This window comes from Pecten maximus, chromosome 1, assembly GCF_902652985.1.
Source record: "Pecten maximus chromosome 1, xPecMax1.1, whole genome shotgun sequence".
NCBI lineage: Eukaryota > Metazoa > Mollusca > Bivalvia > Pectinida > Pectinidae > Pecten > Pecten maximus.
The window spans coordinates 25338929-25359201 of NC_047015.1; the positions used below are offsets into that span (position 1 = coordinate 25338929).

At 35.2% G+C, this 20273-nt stretch overlaps 2 protein-coding genes across 2 annotated transcripts; one reads left to right on the forward strand and one right to left on the reverse strand.

The window, feature by feature from the left end:
- Nucleotides 1–207: 207 nt before the first annotated feature.
- Nucleotides 208–4845, reverse strand: LOC117328648 (UPF0728 protein-like). The gene is made up of 4 exons (XM_033886097.1): nucleotides 4753–4845; nucleotides 3406–3516; nucleotides 1814–1933; nucleotides 208–1280 (listed from the first exon to the last, which is right to left on the reverse strand). Exons 2-4 carry the CDS (start codon nucleotides 3497–3499, stop codon nucleotides 1216–1218), a joined length of 279 nt encoding a protein of 92 aa, XP_033741988.1. The 5' UTR covers nucleotides 3500–3516; nucleotides 4753–4845; the 3' UTR covers nucleotides 208–1215.
- A 133-nt stretch (nucleotides 4846–4978) lies between these two features.
- LOC117328662 (NFU1 iron-sulfur cluster scaffold homolog, mitochondrial-like) lies at nucleotides 4979–19203 on the forward strand. The gene is made up of 8 exons (XM_033886107.1): nucleotides 4979–5068; nucleotides 12061–12173; nucleotides 12661–12796; nucleotides 13978–14044; nucleotides 14404–14518; nucleotides 15366–15469; nucleotides 16256–16390; nucleotides 18894–19203. The coding sequence occupies exons 1-8, from the start codon at nucleotides 4992–4994 to the stop codon at nucleotides 18966–18968; spliced, it is 822 nt and encodes a 273-aa protein (XP_033741998.1). The 5' UTR covers nucleotides 4979–4991; the 3' UTR covers nucleotides 18969–19203.
- Nucleotides 19204–20273: the final 1070 nt, after the last annotated feature.

Below are 20273 nucleotides of genomic sequence, written 5' to 3' on the forward strand. Positions count from 1 at the left end.
AGGAAAAAAAGAGCGCTGTTTTCATGTGTACTTCTATTCCAGTCATATCCCCATGTCATGTTCATTTATTTCAAAAGTTTCATTATCAACTATTTTTGAATTCAACCATGAGCTTTCCTAGCCTCGTATATAACGATATACAATGTACAGTTGTATCATACACCCATCGCGCGTAATCAATGTAGTATAAAAGAGAAATATATAAGCTTTCAGTGGTATTGACTTTATTTCCATTAACACCATAACATTTCACACATACAGTATTTATATTGAATCCCATATTACACTCTCTACTTTCAACATCAAATACAATATAAGTTGATACATATAACTATCATACAGAAGATATATGTACTACACTAGCCATAGTATTTTGTCTATGCAGAAATCAAATTTTGCCTGAAAAAATAGAATATTGCCTATGCAAAAATAATTATGCAAAAATAATTTTGCATAGCCAAAATTCGATTTTGCCTCGGCAAAAATAATTTTGCATATACAAACATTTTTAATTATGACATCCTTCCCACACCTACATATGTAGCTTATAAATCAAGTAATGAACATTATTTTATAATTATTTTATACAGTTCTTTCAATGTATAATCATTACTTTCAAAGTTTTTTTATAGAATTATATATATATTTTACAACAAAATGATTTTCTCTCATTATTTGTTCATATAGATCTATACTTGACAAATCAGAACGTGGCCCATTTAATATTGTTTGGAAACTTTAACACTATCATTTGAAGCTTACTGGTATAATAACTGTGTCCATGAACTGAAGTAGGACTATCAAAAAGTATGCAAAAAGCAGTAGTGGTACAGATTTATAAATGTGTTTAATGATATATATACATGTAGAATTTAAAACGTTGAACCTACACACGTATGCATGTGAATGAACAATGTATGAAACTTAATACACTGACTACAAGTTGAACTATAGAGTATACAGAGATATAAAAAAACAAAGTTTATATCAAATACAATTAATCAAAGCACATGTTTTGTTTCAATGAGTGAAGATACAACATGTGAATATATACTTAAAGTGGTATACAAAAAGAATTTAATAATTATGAATCACATGACGAATACAAATTTTAACAGATATAAATGTAAAAATAAACTCTTAAGGAAAAACACCAAGAAACATACTGGACATATTGCAATTGTTTATAGTCCTCTACGAACACCACATTCATACTCAAAAGGCATTTTCAACGGCTTTTACTGCATTTTGTACATTCTCATCCAGAATTCCATCACCTCCTGTCAACAAATGAAAATTATAAGATTCAACAAAAGGTTATAATTCAATTTACATGTTGGACATACACAAACACAGCAACCCCTTGCAACACATTCTAAAAGATTTTGGTAATCGGTTCAATTATATATACTTGGCATTGATGCAATAATTTAACTAAATTAATCCATTAGATGATAATTTGGTTTATAGGGTTAGGGTTTGTTTAAGGCTAATTGCATCAAAATAGCCTTATAAATGTATGGTATTTAAAGTCAGATGGATGCACAGGCAATGACTAACTAACAGGCACCTTGTGTCAGGTGATAGACACATGCATAGAATATGACTCATCTTACTCAGACTATAACATTCAATGATAAATTGCCATAAGTAATGAAACAATGAGTTATACTGTGCCTTTTTATATACCAACCAGTAGAATCTGGTAAGAATCAGAGAGTGATGCATGCACAAGAGGTCATGTGTTATTCATTTTTAGGCTAAAGCCTGTAATATATAATATTGATATCTTCAAAGAGAAAAAGAAACTTACCATAATCCAAATCTTGTATTTTACAAGTATAAATACGTTCCCCATTCACCCAAAGTTCTACACTGTTCAGATCTTTCATTTCTTCAAACTCAACTTCATGTCCTTCTTTCATTAGAGCAGCTAAAAAACCAAATGAAACAAATACGTTGTACAATGTACATGGCAAACATTTTGGCAACTCAAACTAGCTGTAAGAAGCATGCACCAAAATTAATTAATTGTAGACTTTGCTTATTTCAAATATGTTGAAATAAATTATGGTGCTAAAAATCAGTGTTACTACCAACAACCGGCACTGCCTTGTCTGACAACACACCTGATGGTACAATTCTGTATACCAGATGAATTGACAGATGAGGTAAGTGCCTGTGCACCAACCTAGTATTTGGTCTTGATTTACCTTGCGAGCACAACTAGAATATGTAACTATTAAGGCAACTACGTTCTTGCCCAAGACCTTAACTGTTAACGGTAACAAACCTTGAAGAAGATAGACAAAAGTATAGATTACTTCCCTTACAGAATATAAAAAGTTTGCTGCAAGTTTGTCGCTAGCAGTAATGTTTTAACCTTCTGGCAAGCACATCATTATCGCTAAAACTTTATGGCAAAATATTTATCTGTGTACCAGAGAGAGTTACCACAAAAAAATTTTGACAGTACTTTCTCTCATATAGTTAGCATATTGATGATAAACAAATTGCAGCAAAGTTGCCCCAAACTTTAAAAGCCCCCTCATGAGATCTGACTACCTGTAATAAGAACATTATATTTCAAGATCTCTCTGACCAATGAAAGAGCACGATAAATCTGTTTGAACTGTCCCTGAGATAAGGATGGCTGGAGGGATACATGCAGAAGTAAAGATGTCTAAAGTTTTTGCAGTAACCAGGATCTCCCCTTTAAATGTAATTTACTGTAAACCTAATGATAGATTGATTACACCATCAATAAGTTTCAAAATTTTTAATATAAAATCCCTTAAATTACTTCTAGTATCATAAGAAAGACACATACATCTTTAGTGATCAGAACAATTATGCTGCAAGTCTACATGTAAAACTTACGAGGGTATAGTACTGTTCATTTATTATTACTATAGCAATTTAATTATAAATCCTGAAAATTATTATGTATTTATGCTTTATTCAGATTGCTTGTATAAAAGGTGCCCCTACATTTTTAACCACCACAAAATTTTGCACATTTACTGTTATTAGCATGCATGTATCTCATCAGATTTTTAAAATGTGAATTTTCCTGGAATAATTAATAGAAAATGTAGGGATCTTAGGAGTTTGTTTGAAAAGAAGTTGCCATTAGTTTGAGAGGAGTGTTGGCCAGAGAACTAATATGTACATGAAATGTGTGCTTGCTATAATCCCTGAAAAAGGTATTCATACTAATAAATATGACATGACACAGTTAGTAACAATTCATGCTCTTTTAGATGCCATCATACTTACACTCCAGCAGTTTTAGTTGTATTGTGTTATCATTTATCTCTTTATGACATTTTACTTACTCCCCATCCACTTAAAAATGTACTGTAAAATGGTATACACAACTATAACAATGTATATTTTACTTACTCTCCAGCCCCTCTAGTCGTGCTGTGTAATGTTTTACACAACCACAAGCTTCATATGGCCCAAAAAACACTGCAACTTTGGCATTCTGTGGCATACTTGCTAAAGAATAATCTGAAATATAATAATGCATGGTCAAACTAAATACAGTCACACTGACTTATAGCAATATATTTTTGTGTGGAAAGTGCAACCTAAATCTGTAGGTTAAGACTGGCTTTCTAGACAATCTTCCAGAACTAAAGAGATTTCATTTCTAACCTGAACATTAACCAGGTGATAGTGTTTTATCAGGGTCAGGGGCGTAGCATCCATTAGAAAAAAAAGCCCAGTCTTACACATAAAAAATACTGCCTTTATGTTATGGTCCAACATTTAAAGTAGCCTCTGAAAAAAAGTAATAATCATGACTTCAAAGTTTTGATTTAATATTATAACCAAATTATTGATAATACCAGAAAATGTACCGTGTGCTATATATTATACAATATAGGTCTAGTGCATTCCGGAATAGCTATCACATCATATTTGTCTAAACTATACTTCAGTAGAAACAAATAAACAATAAACATGTTTATACCGGAAAACTTGCAGTTCAGTATAATTTAGAATTAAACATATTTTGAAATTACTATCTCGGAAATCAATTTCAAACCCTCAGCCTCATTAAATATTTAAATTCATTTTCTGTCAGGGGGCTATACAGGCCTTCTTCAATGGCGATTGGAATGGAAAATTAAGGTCACAAAAACATTTACAATATGTTGTAAGTTCAACGCATATATATATATTATAGTTACATCAATACAGTTACAGGTCAAAAGTCGTTTCGCTTAATTCTGCTAATCTTACAATTTCAACTGTTTATTCAAAGATTTTTTTGGATACATTTATAGATCGATTTTAACAAAAGTTTGTAAGCTGTAAGATAGCATATGGTTTCAAGTTCAATTTTTCATAATAATTATTTACATTTACATGAAAATTCAAAAGTTATTCACTACATTAATCTATGCACTTTCATTCCTGATGAATGATGAAAATGCCACGGGTAATTCGATTTTGCTGCTAATTTTAATTTCTTCTAACATACACCGTACAGGATATTGTGTAGCCCGAGCTTCCTCTGGTCCTGACACCAATAGTGACCATGTACCTACACCAGACATGGTGACAGATCTATATATGTCTCTGGTATATGTGCATCTATTTAATTAATACACTGGAAATGTCTACACTAAACACCGAACATCGATAAACGAATGATTGACAAAAGTTGAAAATACAAAGAAATTACAGTAAAATTAAATTTTGCGGAAGACTTTTGACCCGAAAGTGTATAACACTTACAGTTTTTTTTAATACTTCAGCACTGCAAAAGCGTGGTGTATCCAGGAAGTTGTGTTTGCTATTCACTGCGGGCACAGTCTTCAACGATTAAAACATCATAAATTATTGATAAGTATTAAAGTCATTGTTGATATATTATTATATTATTGCTATTTTGATTTCAACAAATAAAAGATGTTTGAATAAATAAAACATAAATATAATTTATTTTCGGTTTTAATTATATGCGGGATTGCAACATGGCATCCAAACAAGTTGTTTTTCGATATTTACGCAGTATTTCTGGAAGAACTGCTAACTTTAGAGTGCCTGATGGGTATTTATCAGTTTCATTTTACATTTCAGTTAAGATGTTGTATTAGATATTTTTATTTCTCCCTGTCATTGTCAGACATTCGTTCTATATTTAGAAATCTTCGTCTCAATCATGTTAAGGGCATGAAGCTGACAACTGCATAAGAAGAATATTAGTTAGACCCATGTGGATCTTTTAATTTATGCTAGCAGAAACAAGTTTTACAATTTTTGATTGTAACATTTCAGACATAAATCTTAAGGAACCTAGATATTCATTAATACAGGCCTTGGAAGACTTTGTCAAAACAACATAAAATCACAAGGTCGTCATTAATGACATTATTTTATAAACAAATACAGATACATTATCTAAACTTCCTTTAAAGTCATGATATGTGTACAGAAATAAATATTATAATTGAAATAACCTTCACTTCCTTAATAAAATGAAATACAATTTAATTACATTTTAATAAAATATGAAATAATAAGCAATTAACTTTCATAAATACCTGATTATAGCATAAATTGTATAACTGTATTTTATGGTCTTAATAAATATAGATTTAACATGTAGGCATTATTACCATGTATTAACAATAAAATAAATATTCCTAGTAGACTAAACAAATGTTAATAGTAATATTAACAGAACAAAAGTACTTTGTAAAAATCTATTTATTTATATATAAATTATATTAAAAGCATCAAAGTATTAATATATATATATGATATACTATAGTCTGATTATAGAACCGGGGCAGACATGGTGTCTTATAGGACTCCAGGTAGACTCAGAGTCCACTTGGAGTGCACTCCAAGTTTACCTGGAGTCCAAACGGAGAGTCCAAATGGAGTGCACTCGGAGTGCACTTGGGTGTAACCTTTAGTCTACACTCAACTGTACATGTTTCTGTAGCTTAACCATTCCGTCCGTTTGTAGCACAGGGGCTTGGCATATTCATTTGACCCAGAATGAAAAATAAACTCTAGGGTCGGATCAAAAATCACTTATTGATCTATGGATGCCCTGGACTTAAGATTTCAACTTAAGACAAATAAATGTGCATTATTCAGCTAAAGCTGAAATCTTTTTAACTTAAGTCAAAAAACTATTTGACTTAAGCTACATAGGTATTAAATATTAAAACGGCTTGCCATACTGGACAGGGACATGCTATATTTATTTATTACAATACGAAGTAAGGTTAGTAAGCAATAAAAACAATAATTACTTGGGAACAAAGGTAATTTCTGTGGTGGATCAGGGATAGCTTGATTATTTTAATTACCTAGTGCTCACCGATGTAGGTCTTCCATGTGTAGTTTCTCGAGCCACTTGATGGCCATTCTGAAGGCACCAACCATATGCATATCCACACACAATGTTATCAGTATGCAGCTGAATGTAATCCTCGGTGGTGTGAATGCTTCATGACAATTGGCAGTCATCAGCAGTGTATCTGGCATTGGATTTTACAGATTAAGGCAGATCATTTATATGGCATAGTGATAAGTTCAGTCCATGAACCTTTCCTTGGGAAGACTCTGGATTCAACATGGACAGCATCTGACTCCTCACCTTCGATGATGAATTTCATTAGTCTATAATTACCGATACAGATAAAATCTCTGAACCAGCCATTTACTTTCCTGTCAATGCTGTAGGCTGAGATTTTATGTAATAGCTTATTGTTAGGGAATGTGACAAATGCCTATGTCAAGAATCACGACATTGATTTTAGTTCCTTCTTCATAATGTTTTAGCATATCATGGATTATGATAGCAAGTTTTGCTTCGCAAGAGTAATTACCCACGCAAAATCATTGGTTAAGAGATGTAAGAACTTCACTGGATTCTGAATGGTTGATGTTATGTTTACAAAAGAGATATGTTATGCTCCTCACTTTACACAGCGCTACATGGACATAGCAATTTTTTAAACACTAGTGCACTGTTTGTGTTACACCAGGCAGATGTGGGGAGTCTCTGTCTATAGAGGTCTGGAAGATATTGTGTCTGATAGCTGCAGCAATCTGTTTGGCACAATTTTTAGGTCATCTGACCCAAAGGGTCAGGATGACCTATAGCCATCGTGTTCCGTCCGTCGTCGTGCGCCGTGCGACTTTTTCTTTCAAAATGCTACTCCTTCTTAACCCTTGGGTGGATTATTTCCAAATTTGGTTTGAAGCATCATTGGGGGAGGGCAATCATATTTTATATAAATGAGGCTGGTCTGACCCCTGGGGCCCAAGGGGCGGGGCCCCAAAAGGGGAACTTTGGTGAATTGTTGCTTAAAAACCCTACTCCATCTTAACCCTTGGATGGATTACATCCAAATTTAGTGTGACACATCTTTGGGGATGGGCAATAATATTTTATATAAATGAGGCTGATTCGACCCCTAGGGCCAGAGGGGCGGGGCCCCAAAAAGGAAACTTTGGCAAATTTTTGCTATAAAATCCTACTTCTCCTTTACCCTTGGGTGAATTACAACTAAATTTGGTGTAAACATAATTGGGGGAGGGCAATCATATTTTATATAAATGAGGCTGGTGTTACCCCTGGGGCCAGAGGGGCAGGGCCCAAAAAGGGGAAACTTTGGTGAATTGTTGTTTAAAAACCCTACTCCATCTTAACCCTTGGATGGATTACATCCTAATTTGGTGTGAAACATCTTTGGGGAAGGGCAATCATATTTTATATAAATGAGGCTGATCTGACCCCTAGGGCCAGAGGGGCGGAGCCCCAAATAGGGAACTTTGGTGAATTTTTGCTATAAAATCCTACTTCTCCTTTACCCTGGGGTGGATTACAACTTAATTTGGTGTGAAACATCATTGGGGGAGGGCGATCATATTTTATATAAATGAGGCTGGTGTTACCCCTGGGGCCAGAGGGGCAGGGCCCAATAAAAGGGGAACTTTGGTGAATTGTTGTTTAAAAACCCTACTCTATCTTAACCCTTGGATTTTTATATAAATATGGCTGATCCAACCCCTAGGGCCAGAGGGGCAGGGCCCCAAAAAGGGAACTTTGGTGAATTTTTGCTTTAAAATCCTACTCCCCCTTTACCCTTGGGTGGATTACAACTAAATTTGGTGTGAAACATCATTTGGGGAGGGAAATCATATTTTATATAAATGAGGCTGGTGTTACCCCTAGGGCCAGAGAGCGGGGCCCCAAAAAGGGGAACTTTGGTGAATTTTTGCTATAAAATCCTACTCCTCCTTTACCCTTGGGTGGATTACAACTAAATTTGGTGTGAAACATAATTTGGGGAGGACGGTCATATTTTATTTAAATGAGGCTGGTGTGAGCCCTGGAGCTAGAGGGGCGGGGTCCAAAAAAGGGGAACTTTGGTGAATTGTTGTTTAAAAACCCTACTCCATCTTAACCCTTGGATGGATTACATCCTAATTTGGTGTGAAACATCATTGGGGGAGGGCAATCATATTTTATATAAATGAGGCTGGTGTTACCCCTGGAGCCAGAGGGGCAGGGCCCAAAAAAGGGGAACTTTGGTGAATTGTTGTTTAAAAACCCTACTTCATCTTAACCCTTGGTTGGATTACATCCTAATTTGGTGTGAAACATCTTTGGGGAAGGGCAATCATATTTTGTATAAATGAGGCTGATCCAACCCCTAGGGCCAGAGGGGCGGAGCCCCAAAAAGGGAACTTTGGTGAATTTTTGCTATAAAATCCTACTCCTCCTTTACCCTTGGGTGGATTACAACTAAATTTGGTGTGAAACATCATTGGGGGAGGGCAATCATATTTTTAGCCCACCATCATCAGATGGTGGGCTATTCAAATCGCCCTGCGTCTGTGGTCCGTGGTCCGTCCGTCCCTCCGTCCGTCCCTCCGTCCGTAAACAATTCTTGTTATCGCTATTTCTCAGAAAGTACTGAAGGGATCTTTCTCAAATTTCATATATAGGTTCCCCTTGGTGCCTAGTTATGCATATTGCAATTTGAGACCAATCGGAAACCAACATGGCCGACAGGCAGCCATCTTGGATTTTGACAATTGAAGTTTGTTATCGCTATTTCTCAGAAAGTAATAAAGGGATCTTTCTGAAATTTTATATGTAGGTTCCCCTCGGTGCTTAGTTATGCATATTGCATTTTGAGACTAATCGGAAAACAACATGGCCAACAGGCAGCCATCTTGGATTTTGACAATTGAAGTTTGTTATCGCTATTTCTCAGAAACTAATGAAGGGATCTTTCTGAAATTTCATATTTAGGTTCCCCTCGGTGCCTTGTTATTCATATTGCATTTTGAGACTAATCGGAAAACAACATGGCCGACAGGCAGCCATCTTGGATTTTGACAATTGAAGTTTGTTATCGCTATTTCTCAGAAAGCACTGAAGGGATCTTTCTCAAATATCATATGTAGGTTCCTCTTGGTGCCTAGTTATGCATATTTCATTTTGAGACCAATCGGAAAACAACATGGCCAACAGGCAGCCATCTTGGATTTTGACAATTGAAGATTGTTATCGCTATTTCTCAGAAACTAATAAAGGGATCTTTCTGAAATTTCATATGTAGGTTCCCTTCGGTGCCTAGTTAGGCATATTGCATTTTGAGACTAATCGGAAAACAACATGGCCGACAGGCAGCCATCTTGGATTTTGACAATTGAAGTTTGTTATCGCTATTTCTCAGAAACTAATGAAGGGATCTCTCTGAAATGTCATATTTAGGTTCCCCTCGGTGCCTTGTTATACATATTGCATTTTGAGACTAGTCGGAAAACAACATGGCCGACAGGCAGCCATCTTGGATTTTGACAATTGAAGTTTGTTATCGCTATTTCTCAGAAACTAATGAAGGGATCTTTCTGACATTTCATATGTAGGTTCCCCTCGGTGCCTAGTTATGCATATTGCATTTTGAGACCAATCGGAAAACAACATGGCCGACAGACAGCCATCTTGGATTTTGACAATTGAAGTTTGTTATCGCTATTTCTCAGAAAGTACTGAAGGGATCTTTCTCAAATATCATATGTAGGTTCCCCTCGGTGCCTAGTTATGCATATTGCATTTTGAGACTAATCGGAAAACAACATGGCCGACAGGCAGCCATCTTAGATTTTGACAATTGAAACTTGTTATCGCTATTTCTAAGAAAGTGCTGAAGGGATCTTTCTCCAATTTCATATGTAGGTTCCCCTCGGTGCCTAGTTATGCATATTGCAATTTGAGACCGATCGGAAAACAACATGGCCGACAGGCAGCCATCTTGGATTTTGACAATTGAAGTTTGCTATCGCTATTTATCAGAAATTGCTGAAAGGATTTTTCTGAAATTTCATTTGTAGGTTGCCCTCTGTGCCTAGTTATGCATATTGGATTAGGACCAGTCAGAAAACAACCTGGCCGACAGGCAGCCATCTTGTATTTTGACAAATGAAGTTTGTTATCGCTCTTTTACAGAAGGTACTGAAGGGATCTTTCTCAAATTTCATATGTAGGTTCCCCTTGGTCCCTGGTATTGCATTTTGGGACCAATCCGAAAACAACATGGCCGACAGGCAGCCATTATCGCTAAATCTTAAATTTTATATATAGTTTCCCCTTCTTTGAAAAGTACTAGAGGGCTGTTTCTGAATTTACACATATAAGTAAGACTTAGAGGAAGGGAAAAGTAGAGAAAAGATCAATCTGACATGGAACCTATAAATATCATTCAATGGTGGGCGCCAAGATCCCTCTGGGATCTCTTGTATATAAATGAGGCTGGTGTTACCCCTAGGGCCAGAGAGCGGGGCCCCAAAAAGGGGAACTTTGGTGAATTTTTGCTATAAAATCCTACTCCTCCTTTACCCCTGGGTGGATTACAACTAAATTTGGTGTGAAACATAATTTGGGGAGGACGGTCATATTTTATTTAAATGAGGCTGGTGTGAGCCCTCGGGCCTGAGGGGAGTGGCCCCAAAAAGGGAACTTTGGTAAATTATTGCTTTAAAACCCTACTCTTCTTTAACCCTTGGTTGGATTACATCCAAATTTGATTTGAATTATTATAAGAGGATGGCAATCACAATTTTTTATAAGTGATGCCCCTGGGGACAGAAGGGCGAGGCACCAAAAGGAGAACTTATCAAAAATTTTACTTTAAAATCGTACTCCTTCTTAATGCCTTTATTGATTACAACCAAATTTTGTTTGAATCATTTTGATGGAACAGCAATCATAATTTATATAAATGAAACAGGTCTGAGCCCTGGGGAAAGAAGGATGGGGCGCCCAAAAGGAGTATTTAGGTTATATATTGCTTTAAAATGCTACTCCTCTTTAATGCTTTAATTGATTACAACCGTATTTAGTATGAAACATCATTGGGGAAGGGAAATCCCTAATTGATATAAATGAGGCTTGTCTCACCCATTGGGACAGAGGGGTGGGCATGCCCCAAAAATGGGAACTTGGCTGAAATTTTGCTTTAAGATGCTGCTTTACCTTTAAGCCAAAAAGGATAAAAACCAGATTTGATCTGAATGATAACTGCCTGCGTATGAATAATTTATGGTAATGATGCTGGATTGAGGGGTGTGTCCCTGCTGTAAGTGTTTGCCAGATGACCGTTAAGGCCCATGGGCCTCTTGTTCAGCATGATATTGGTAATTTTGTCTTTGCAGTATTCATATTAACAAGGAGGTTTTCAACAATAGAAGTAGTAGTTATGTGGAGTGGATGCTGGTTTCTTTTGATTAGTCATAATGAAATACACCTAGCTTATGTATACACAAGGATAGTATTGCACAATCCACATTACTGCTACTGAGTATATATACATGTACTACAATATAGAAAAGGGTCTAAATATGTCAGATGATTATTAAGGTCCATGGGCCTCTTGTTAACAATGCATAGTACACAATACCATAGGAATTTCCTGTACACAATAAAGAGCTTGTTAATAGAAAGCGAACAGTTTAGAAAATCCACATATTCGATTAATAGCCTTACTTTAATATGCTTCTATTTTGAAGTACCAGGGGTATTGGCATCCCAGCTGTACGGCCATCATGTTCCACACATGCACTGAGAAAATATGGAGGATCACTGGGAACACACAAATTACCAACATTTGGATGTCAACAAGGTATGTCTTTAAAGATTGAAATCAACGATTTTTTAAAACAGATATGAGCAGATGGTTCATTGAATATTATATTAGTAGCATTGAAGGCAGAAAAAAACAGTCTGCCAAGTGATTTTAAGAGTAGACAAAAGACATTTAGTTTTCCCTGTCAGTACAAAGTGTAAAGGAAAGATATTTAGCCTGCCTTGCAGTGTTTATGAGTGGTATTCAAAAGTCAGTAATGTTAGATACACATAGCCTGCCTCAGGTTGGGAAAGCTTGCTGGCCATCAAGTTGATTGAAGCAATTTAAAATCAGATGTGAGTAATGCATGTTCACTGGACTAGGCCATTGACCTTTGGTGGGGCAACAAGATCCCTTTGATCTTTCAGTTGTCTTGGGCTGTAGTATGTACCAGGTAAAGTGTGTGTTCAATCAAGAAATGATCAAATGGCTTGAAGCATATCTTACATATACATGCATTTTGTAAATTCTAATTTACTTTTAGTGCGAACAATGTTCATACAGACCCAGGACACACCAAACCCTAACAGTATCAAGTACATCCCTGGAACGTCTGTGTTGGAACAAGGCACCATAGACTTTCCTAATTACCAAGCAGCTCACTGTTCACCACTGGCCAGGTATACTACAATTAATATTATAGAATGTTGCAATAGTAGACTCAGCCTTCAATGCTCAGGAAAAATGTCTGGACCAAGAATGTTCTGGTGAAATATGAATGATGTTTTGCCAATTATCAGAGCGGCAATATCAAACCCTAGCAACATTCAATTCACATACTTTAAGATTCTGCTTTGCTGATCATGAGAGTCTAAGCATCGTTTCTCACAAAAATACTGAAAATGGAAGCTATGATACAGAATATAAAATACATTTTACCGAAAATGGCAGAATATAAAATACATTTTACATGTTTGATTAAACAGGAGGCCAAGAGGGCCTGCATCGCTCACTTGCATATTTCAGTAACTAATGCAAAATACTCAAATTTAAATCATATTCGGATGGACCAAAATCCTGTCATTCTTGAAAAAGAAAAAGGTTTTTAAAAAATTTTTTTGCTATATTTCCTCTATTCGGCCCCCTTTTTCCTTCCCCAAGAGTACAACATCCTTCATTCATACAACATTAGAGCTCATTTTCCCAGACCATTCAGGCATTCAGAACTAGTAGGGATTTAAAGGAAATGTTGACAAATGCCGGACAGATGAACGCTGCGCCATGGCATAAGCTCGACTGAAAGTTACATACAAAATATTGAGACAGAACACAACAGAATTTCTTTGGGAGGCAATTATTCTATCTGAAGGGCAGGTGCATGAGCATGTGATGTCCATTTTCTGTTCTTTTCTGCATCAACATTTCGATTCACTTTGAATTTAAGTTCAATCCAATTAAAGTATCAAAAGCACATAAACTTCAGTAATGTACATGTACCTTGGTTTAGAATCATGAAATAACAATGCATGTTATTGTTTTGTCTTGTGAAAATGATTTAATGAGGAGAAGTTGGGTCAAAGCGATCGTGATAACCGACTACTGTGGAAGTAGTCTGTATATTTTAGAGTGGTATGCAGGGAGGGGCAATCTGATTGGTTGATAGCTCTATAAACTGTATTAACTATAAATGTCGACCATTCAATCAAGTCTACTTTCTTAATTCTGTTCCACAGTCGATACATCGTAGATCTTCAAGTGTTACACCTTGTTGATAAACTAAGAGTAAGGGATTTTTTTCTTCTAATAATACTATAATCATAAGCAGAGACCTGTGCATGATTCTATGCATGTTATTTTTCAGACAACTGTTCAGAATTGAGGGTGTAAAAGGAGTATTCTTTGGTACAGACTTTATAACAGTCACAAAGGTATGTTCTAGAACTGTTTTTATATACAAAATGTAATACTGGAACAAAAACAAAAAAAAATATTTTAGATACAGTGCTGGCAAAGGTATATTCTCTAACTGTTTTAATATGATAATGCTGGAACAAAAAACAAAATACCGGGTATTTTAGATACACTGCTGGCAAAGTGTGACAACATACAAAACTACAGTAACGTTCAGCTAAAAATATGGATCTTTAAATTTTATTACTTTACATCTCATTCACAATTATTACATACCTTGTCTATATAAACTCCATGCCTCATTGTCATCTGTTAACATACTTTACTTGTCAAACAGACATAGATTTAATAATAAATGTCTACCACGTATGTGTAGGTGGATGATGATGTCGAGTGGAAGATCCTCAATCCTCAGATTTTCGCCACCATCATGGATTTCTTTGCCAGTGGACTACCAGTTCTTACTGATGAGCAACCTTCTTCTGACACAGGTACTTAATCTTTGTAATGATAACATTATCCCCTAGTAGCTGTCCTCTGTAAGTTCATGATATTTGGCCAGTAGCATGCTAGCATGATGTCAATAACTGTGGCCAGTGTTCTTGATCACCAGGTTTAAATTCATTAAACTATTGTTAAGTTATGATACTCAATTGTCATAGGATCATGTTGTTAAAACTATCTAAACAATCCTTCTGAATAGTGATTGGTCAGAAGACCATGGTACTTGGTCTTTTTGTTGTCATTGTTATTAATGGCTTTACTGTTTTTGTGCCTGAACCATATTACCTCACCAACCTTGAAAGATCTTCCAACAAACGTTTCTATCTAAGGTGTAAAGTAGCGTTGTTGTTGTACAAAGGTCTATCATACAAATTTGTGTATGTGCAGTTGTAGACTGCATGGCAACTAACCCCTTAGTTTGTTATTAAGAATTACTCAACTAAATTCTAATACTAGATTATCTCCCCCTAGTTTGAAACTTGAGATAAGACATATCCTAGAGACTAAAATCAAAAAGCTCAATTCTATTTATGACTTTCTAGGGGACCAGTCTAGTAGGTAATGTAATTCATATATTCCATATATTGGTCTTAGCATACAATTTAATTAACAGTTTTTTTTTAGAAAGTGAAATACAGTTACTATAAAGAGAATCATACCAATAGTGATATAATCTCACTTTTGGTATAAAACAAGTGTTTGACAGTTGAAAGCATTTAATATTTACTGTAACCTACAAAAAGTAAGTGTTATAACTTTATCTTTAGTTAAGTGACAATGTGAAATTTTCAGAATGGGGCACCACATCAAATAAAATGTATTATCTTTTACCAGCCATCGATGAAGATGATGACGAAACCGTGCTGATGATTAAGGAGCTCCTAGACACAAGGATACGGCCCACAGTACAAGAGGATGGTGGTGACATTGTATACATGGTAATATTCTGAAGTATCTTACAGGAACATCTTACACACAACTATTTCGCACAGACATAAAACCTGTTTATACAAGAGTATATATATGAATAGTATTACAATGTTGTATGGACTTGCTACTGTTTTTCGTTTGGTGTTTAAGCTTAATTTTTCAATTCAAGTCTAATTGCATACATCTATATAATTTTATAAAATAGCATACCCAGATTTTATCATTTATTAAATTTATTGTTAAACTTTGATCCTTGGATAACTTAGATTGTCCTGGAAAATTGTATTTCTCCTTTAGTTGGGGTGAGGGTCAGAGATCAATGGAGTGTGGAAATTATATCTCTACTATTAATTCATGTGTCCTGTAGTGGAAAAAAGGAAGAAGTCTGTAATTATATGGCTACAAGTCTGTTATCAAGTCCAACCTGTTCTTCTGATGAATTACCAATATAAGTTGTTATTTTGTTGTCCTGTAACAAGTTAATAACAAATTAAATACAATGTACATACCTGTTGAGGGCATCAAAACTAGATATCTTCATCTTTTGAAGGCTTTACTGTTGTCACATTTTTTAATTGAATCCTGTTGGTGCTTTAACATTTAATACCAAATTCATGTATGTAATAATCAATGATAGAAATTGTAGATTTCAGTTTTATTTCTTTTGTTTGAGACCAAAATTTTGAACTGAAGATAGCCACTGAAATGAACTAGAGACTCCAGTGTAAAACTTAACAGTAATTTGTTTATACCAAGCTGTATATTACCGTAATAACACTGCATTGTTTATACAGGGTTTTGAAGATGGTATTGTGAAACTAAAGCTCCAAGGATCCTGCACAAGTTGTCCAAGTTCAGTGGTGACGTTAAAGAGTGGCGTACAGAACATGTTACAGTTCTATATACCCGAGGTACTCGGTGTAGACCAGGTAATCATTATATCACTGTTGTCATATATGCCTTATTGGGTTTAGATGATTAATAACCTTCCAAATAGTCTTTAGTTCACCTATCCTAAATGTTTTAACTTCCTCCACAACTCCTTATAACTAAGAGGTCTGAGACAGTTATAAATAGTATACTGGGATGAAGAGCTATTAGGCTTGTTCATACAAAGGAACTTCACCAAAAAGATCAAACAGCTGAAATCTTATCTATTCGAAGTATTAAGCCAACTTCTTAGGAATAACCAAGGGGCCTTTGATCATGAAATTTATTTTAGTATTATGGTGAAATACAAGGGATAAATTGTTGGAATAACTTGCTATAAAACTAATGGACAGAACTTTGGGTCATGTTACTTGGACTGTATGATAAAAGTCATGAAAAACTTAAATTATGAAATTACCAACTAAAGATACCCTGGTATTGGTATTTGACCTCTAATACGAATTACCAACTAAGATACTTTGGTATTGGTATTTGACCTCTAATATGAATTACCAACTAAGATACCTTGTGGTATTGGTATTTGACCTCTTATATGAATTATCAACTAAAGATACAATGTACCTTGGTATTGGAACTAAAGATACCTTGGTATTGGTATTTGACCTCTAATATGAATTACCAACTAAGATACCTTGGTATTGGTATTTGACCTCTAATATGAATTACCAACTAAGATACTTTGGTATTGGTATTTGACCTCTAATACGAATTACCAACTAAGATACTTTGGTATTGGTATTTGACCTCTAATATGAATTACCAACTAATATTCAGTGGAACTTCGTTAACTCGAACTCGGATAACTCGAATACCCCGCTTAACTCGAAGTACCTCGTCGGTCCCGGCCGAATTCTCTCTTTATCTTAGTAAAGAAAACTCGGAAAACTCAAACTCGGAAAACTCAAACTCGGAAAACTAGAAGAACTCGGATAATTTTGTCCCAACAATAAAATCCTATTTGAAATGATCGAATAACTCGAAGTATAATTTTCGTCGATCGGTGGTAAACGCCGACATTTTTTAAGAGCTAAATTCCGTTTGTAATACTGAACATATCGGCACTACTAACCTACATGCTATTATAAGTGTTTCATAAATTCATAAACGAAATTGTCGGTTGAATCTTATAACAACATGTCTTGGTGATAAAAAGTACTTCTTTACTTACATCAGGTAATTTCCTAAGGGGGTCGCCGATATTAGTACACACGATAGTCAACAACTCATCTACCCGTTCGCTCAAGCGGAACTAATCTCTGACACACCGGTAGATCTACCCGGCTGATGTTTTTACAGGTGTAGAAATGAAACAGTCACTGGCGCCTATTAAATCTTTAAACTGCTGAAACTATAGCGTAATTACTGCCAAGGTGTTCAGAGTACAACTGTAACGGTCAGTGCTGTCTATTAAATTGGATAAAACGCCAGCTCAGTTACAGTAACATTTTATACGCACATACGCAGCCTAACTTCCGGTGCTAATACACATGGAAATGGCGTGGTTATCAATAAAAAGTAAGTAGGCCGATCAAACAGTATTTTATATGTCCAATAAAAGGTAATGGTTCTGTTACGTTTTGCATGCAATCTGTGTTAAACTCAAACGGTTACCGGGTATTTGATTTGACATGAATAACTTGTTATTTTGTCGAATTCCGTTTTATCGTTTACCTTTTGCAAACATGACTTGGACATCAGATCGTTCTTGAAGTGACTAAGTGAAAGAAACTTTATCGTGACTGTTTATCGGCAAAACTACACCAAATTACAAGTAACATAACGAAACATTACATATATATTTACATGTATTGACCAGTCTTCACACTAAACTGATGAGCGACAGAGCGAAGTTATAATGATTATATAATGATGACAAATATGGAACAAACTTTTCACCAAAAATGATAACTCGCTTAATTCGAACACTCGGATAACTTGAAGTTTTTTCGTGGTCCCGTCGACTTCGAGTTAACGAAGTTCCACTGTACTTTGGTATTGGTATTTGACCTCTAATATGAATTACAAACTAAGATACTTTGGTATTGGTATTTGACCTCTAACATCCTTGTATGAAAGGTAATTAGTAAAATGATTTTCCATCAAGGAGACAAGCTTCAGAGTGATAAGCAGTATACAGTGATGTTAATGGTCTTAGTTTGTTTGATTTTTTTGTTATGTTTATTTATATAATTCTCAGACTATATTCAACTTTGAAAGTTACAAACTCAGTGTTTGTTCTGTTTGTCAGTTGAATTATACAACAACAACAACAAATCAACGATGAATATGATCAGGGATGTAAATGTCCCTGTAATAATCTTCTGTTTACTATGTATTTTGTTTGGGATTCGAATATAAGTTGACATTTCCAAGAATTTATTATACCTGTTAGATGCAGGTAATCAGATTTGTTAAACAGTTACCTGACATAGTGTATTAATGATTTTACACATTAATAATTTCTGTTTGTATTGTCTACAGGTGGAAGATGAAGTTGATGATATTAACAATACAGAGTTTGAAAAACTAGAAGACAAACTAGGAGAAAAGTCATGAAATACATAGAACTATTCACATACAACGTTGGTTTCCATAGAACATTAAACAGCTTTGAGTTGATCTTAAGTGTTCTATAATGTGGACCCGTGGATTGCTACACTCTGATAAATATCCAGTATTAAACAGACATTGATTGGGCCTTTCTGAGATGGACTCCTGATATGTACATGTTTATACTATCAATAGTCCATGTTAGGGGTTTTATTTGTGATATTAAATAGTCATTCTGTTGTACCAGAGTTCCTTTTTACTCTTATTAGCTGCTATATAATATATTTGGATTATTTGACCTATTCTAATCGCCTTTTGTCCATCCTCGTCTGTCTGTAATCAAATTATATTTTTGACTTCTGTAAAACTACTGAACCAAATTGAATAAAATTTGACAGGGAGCTTCCATGGCCAAAGGTCAACAAAACTTGTGAATTACGTGTATATGGTCCGCATCCCTTTTACTATAATTGTGAATTTCATGATTCTGGGGTCTCACATTTGCCCCTGGGGAGAGGTAAAGTTTACTATAGTTTACATAAGAAAACACATTTTTGAGCATCATTTGTTCCATTTGCCATTGGAAATAATACAAACTTGGTCAGAATTATCAGTATGGGATGTCTGTTAAAAAGTACATGCATATTGGCACTAACTGATCCCAGAGGGGTTATGGGTGGGGCCTAAAAGGGTCAAATTAAATGAAATTTCAAAAAACTTCTTCTCAAGACCCAAAGAAGGTAGAATCCAATACTCTTCATAGATGAAAGGGTGTTAAGGTTCTTTAACAAACTGTTGATTTCATGGCCTTAGAGTCCCGCGTTTGCCCCTGGGAGGGGGTAAACTTTACTTTAGTTTATACAAAAAAATCATATTTTTGACTATCATTTGTTTGATTTGTATTGGAGTTCATTCTAACTTTGTTATCATCATCAGCATGGGATGACAGTTTGGTGGTATCCACATTTGGCCCTGACTGACCCCCAAGGGATTAAGAGCAGGGCCAAAAATGGTCAAATTAACTAGAATTTCCATTTTTTTTCTCCTCAAGACACAAATAATTTAGAATCATATACTCTTCATGAATGAAAGGGTCTTAAAGTCCATAACCAAAATTGTGAATTTGAAATAACAAAAAAAATTATTAATTCAGAGAGTTTTCCTATGGTACCATGACCTGATATAGGTTTACTGTAGTTACAAAAATCATCACATGCCAAGTATGGATAAAGAAATAACTTTGGGGGAATTGACCATAGCATCTGAGTAACAAAAGGAATGACCCTAGTAGCATTTTTTGATTTATACCTA